A 4,063-nucleotide genomic window follows, 5' to 3' on the forward strand; every position below is an offset into this window, starting at 1 on the left:
GTTCATTCCCTCTGAGAGATTTTAGAGCTAAACTTATGAATTGCTGTAACTCCTGAACCATACACGTTACATTTAGGGGGGGTAACAGCTTCATACTTGGAGGAAAATACAGATTAATATGATATCCGACATGGCTAGTGCAGCAGATCAGGGTCCTGGGTAGATTCATACCTAGGTTGTAGGGGCCCCGGGCCCCTCTCGACTGGTATCAAAAGATCCAGCATGACCCTACAGATCCAATGATACCGCTCTCATAACCACCCTATTTATTGTATTCTGTAAATGGGCAAAAGATTATATAGTACATTCATTCCTTCCTGCTAAGGCTGGAGTCAGCCTGACTGGAGTCCAGCTGTGTCTGCTTCTTGGGATCTCCCTCTATGAAAGGAACCTTATGGTTCCTGTAATTAGCATCTGGATGTGAAATCGGCTGGGACAAGCTTTCTGAACTCAAGGGTTTGCCCCTGCTCGTTAGCATATCAAAAGAGCCATCCTGCAGTTAAGGTGATGCTATTTCTCTGCTGAGAAAGGACTGCAGACCTCCTACACAATAAATCCAGATTCTATCGATTTGAAGCGCAATCGATGCAGAGAATCGAGTGCGATCGCTTTTTCTTCACGGGCGGTTACAGGACGCGCCTGCGGCCCCGCAACCGTCCGTGACAGACAGGCTAAACTCTCAACATACACACAGGCTGCATTTCTCTTTGCTTACCTTCTGTCCTGTGCAAGAGATCAGGTCCATAAGGGGAATGAGAGAAGCTAAGCTCTCTCCATACTTACAGGCTGCATTTCTCTATGTTTACCTTCTGTCCTGTGCGATCAGGTCCAGAGGAGGGATTAGACAGGCTAAACTCTCTACATACAGGGTGCATTTCTCCATTTTCCTTCTGCCCTGTGCAAGAGATCGGGTCCACTTTAAACTTTGGCGCCGCCCCCCGATGACGTCACGCCACTTCTGTACCACTGCTAATTGGCCACCGGGGTCCAGGAAGAAGAGAGGAGATGGGGATCCCGGTGGCCATCAACGATCGCGCAGGACCCAGGTAAGCCATAGCAGCATTCATTTTAGCTAGCACGGGTGTAGCTCGGGCTCACCGCTCCCAGCATCTAATTCTTAGTCCGAGCTTAGCTCGGGCTTACCGCACCCAGCATCTAATTCTTAGGTTAATGATTACATTAATGTTGATAAATGTAAGGCCATGTACATTGGGTGTGTCAATGGAATACAACAACATAAAAGAAATAGTCCATATTGGTGACATTAGACATGGCCGGTTCACATCTGCGTTTGAGCCAAAAAGGATCCGGTGAGCTGATCCGGTCTCCGCTTCACCGGATCCAGATGGCTCTGTCCGTGGACCTGTTCATATAGTGAAAATGGATCTGATCAATGATTGATCGGATCCGTTTTCACTCAGCAATACATACCTAATCTTCCGTAGTAGCCGGTGGTAGAGGCTTCCTCTTCTTCCGCTGTGGCTAGTCACATGACGCGGAAGAAGACGCAATCCTCTACCGCCGGCTGCTATGGAAGATTAGGTATGTATAAACCCTTCCTCACCGACCCGCCTGGCTGCTGCACCCTCCCCTCACCCCCCCGTCCCTCAGGTTCGCGTCGGCCCATGCCCCCATCCCCCGTGGAACGGTCCGTTTCTTCACTAGTGTGAAGAAACATTCCATTTTACATTGCCCCAATGCTGCAGCATTTTATGTCCGGTTCCGTTCCGCTAAGCAGAACGGTCCGTAAAATTAGGACCTGTGTGGTGAAATTTTTTGCAACTTTATCAGATTTTGCAACCGGTTGCACTTATTTATAGGTATAGCTATCAGAAAGTGCAACCTAACCATTGACTTTAACCTATCTGTAACAGAAAATGCAACCCAACCAAACCCTATTCTCACACAGAACCCTCCCCTCTTGCTCAACTAATAACCCCCCCTGGAGGGAACAATCCCCCCTCTTGCTCAACTAATAACCCCCCCCCCCCCTGGAGGGAACAATCCCCCCTCTTGCTCAACTAATAACCCCCCCCCCCCTGGAGGGAACAATCCCCTCTCTTGCTCAACTAATAACCCCTCCCCACCCCCACCCCCCCCCGAGGGTACAATACCCTCTCTTGCTCAATTAATAACCCCCCCCTGGAGGGAACATTCCCCCTTCTAGCTCAATGGGATCTGTGGTTGCAAAAAATTACAGGCGTGTTAACAGAGAGGAGCCACGCCTACACAGTCATACACTGTCCTCTATGGCAAGTTGCAAAATATGATGGGTAGCAAAATTTTTCACTACACCTGGAGCAATTTTTAGGTCCGGGGATCGGAACGTACGGAACGTATCTGTACCAACGGACGCATGTGAATAGATCCATAGGTTAACATTGGATCCTTTCACATCTGTTTCGTTTGTACAGTATACGTTCCGGTTCCGATCTGGAAAAAGCGCTAATGTGAACCGGGCCTAAGAGAGCAGTGATTAACTCATTTGTAACAAGCCATCTATGTCAAATCGGTGCAGCCATCCGTAAACAGGGGAAGGGGCATTCGACACCATTTTTCATCAACCTATGATGGTATGTTGTGTTTGCCTAGACATTTTGCAGACAGTGCACACATGGCACAATTAACATCTGCATAATAGTGTCAATTAGCTAAACTGCTGCCTGAAAGTATTGGATTAGCTGGACTTTAATGCCCAGGAATCTCCATCATTCATTAGAAATGAACAATATACTCTGCAGGAGTGAGGAACACCTTCTGCAACATAAAAAGAGACCATTTAACCTCCCTAGCGTTTTGGACGAGCTAGGCTCGTCCAGAGACGCCGGAGGTGACCGCTCAGGCCCCGCTGGGCTGATTTAAATAATTTTTTTTTAAAACACACAGCAAGCACTTTGCTTGCTGCGTGCCTTACCCGATCGCTGCCGCCGATACCCGCCGCGATGCAGGGCCCCCCCAGGCGAGACCCTGTGCGCTGCCTGGCCAATCAGTGCCAGGCAGCGCTGAGGGGTGGATCGGGTCTCCCTGTGACATCACGACGTCACCGACGTCACGATGTGCGTCACCATGGCGACGGGGGAAGCCCTCCAGGAAATCCTGTTCAGAACGCTAGGCTAGCTACATGAAAAATAAAAAAAAAATATGTGCAAAAAACGTTCCCGTGGCCGCAGGGCCGCGGGAATCAGAACGCCAGGCAGGTTAAAGCAAAATTGAACTTAAAAAAAAAAAGTCAAAATAAATATACACACGTCATACTTACCTCCTGCGTAATCCATTCATCAATCTATTTCTCCTCTCCTCTGTCTTATTTGCCACTGTGATCAATGGAATTCTCATACTTCATTTTGAAAATGGCCACTACCCCATAACAGCTTTGTCCTTTCAGTTATAACTGACAACGAATAATATATAACTGACATGAACTGATATATTTCAGTTCCAACAAAATCTTGTCAGAACTGGAAGGGATCATTGTAAGAAGGAAATGGTGATGATAATATTCAATTGCAGGTACATCCTGTGTTTATTTTAATTAATTTTAATCGGTTCATGTTCACTTTAAAGTTCCCTTACTTCTTCTGAGCCGAATAAATTAGAATCTTCACTAAACTCTCTTGAAACACAAGTTTACTTAAAGGCTGGTGCAGCACACACCTATATCTTATAACTATTTTATAATGATATAAACCTGTCTTGCTCTGCGTCTCTATATCACAGCCTATCTCTTATCTGTATACTGTATACAGTACTGCAGTGCAGCCTGATCCTCCTCTCTGTCTATATAGAACTCAGTCCCTCCTCTGTAGAAGGGACTCTGGCTGCTGAGAAGCCACACCTCTGATGAGGAAACGAAACTAAACAGAACTCTTATAAGGCATATGCTCATAATTACAGCAGTCAGAGAAGGAGTGGAGGCCTTGCAGTGCTCAGTGCTACTCCCTGTTCTATTTGTTGTCTGCATAGTGGCCTGGGCTGTCCAGATTGCTCTTAGCTAGTAGCATAGTGCCCCTGTAATACTTATTGAGCCTTACTTCCTGTAGAGCCCCCAGCAATGGCTCAATCC

General features: G+C 47.1%; 1 protein-coding gene across 3 annotated transcripts in view; it reads left to right on the forward strand.

Annotated features, from left to right (window-relative positions):
* The first annotated feature begins 3,901 nt into the window (after positions 1 to 3,901).
* The window catches only part of TRIM25 (tripartite motif containing 25), a 77,260-nt gene continuing 77,098 nt past the window's right edge, over positions 3,902 to 4,063 (forward strand). For all 3 annotated transcript variants that reach the window (XR_011025128.1, XM_068262590.1, XM_068262589.1), the window contains exon 1: positions 3,902 to 4,063. This exon is cut by the window's right edge and continues 603 nt beyond it. Coding sequence is in view for 2 of the 3 variants with exons in the window: in XM_068262590.1 (XP_068118691.1) it covers positions 4,052 to 4,063 (12 nt within the window). In the remaining variant the exon portion in view is untranslated.

This window comes from Hyperolius riggenbachi, chromosome 12, assembly GCF_040937935.1.
Source record: "Hyperolius riggenbachi isolate aHypRig1 chromosome 12, aHypRig1.pri, whole genome shotgun sequence".
Classification (NCBI taxonomy): Eukaryota; Metazoa; Chordata; class Amphibia; order Anura; family Hyperoliidae; genus Hyperolius; species Hyperolius riggenbachi.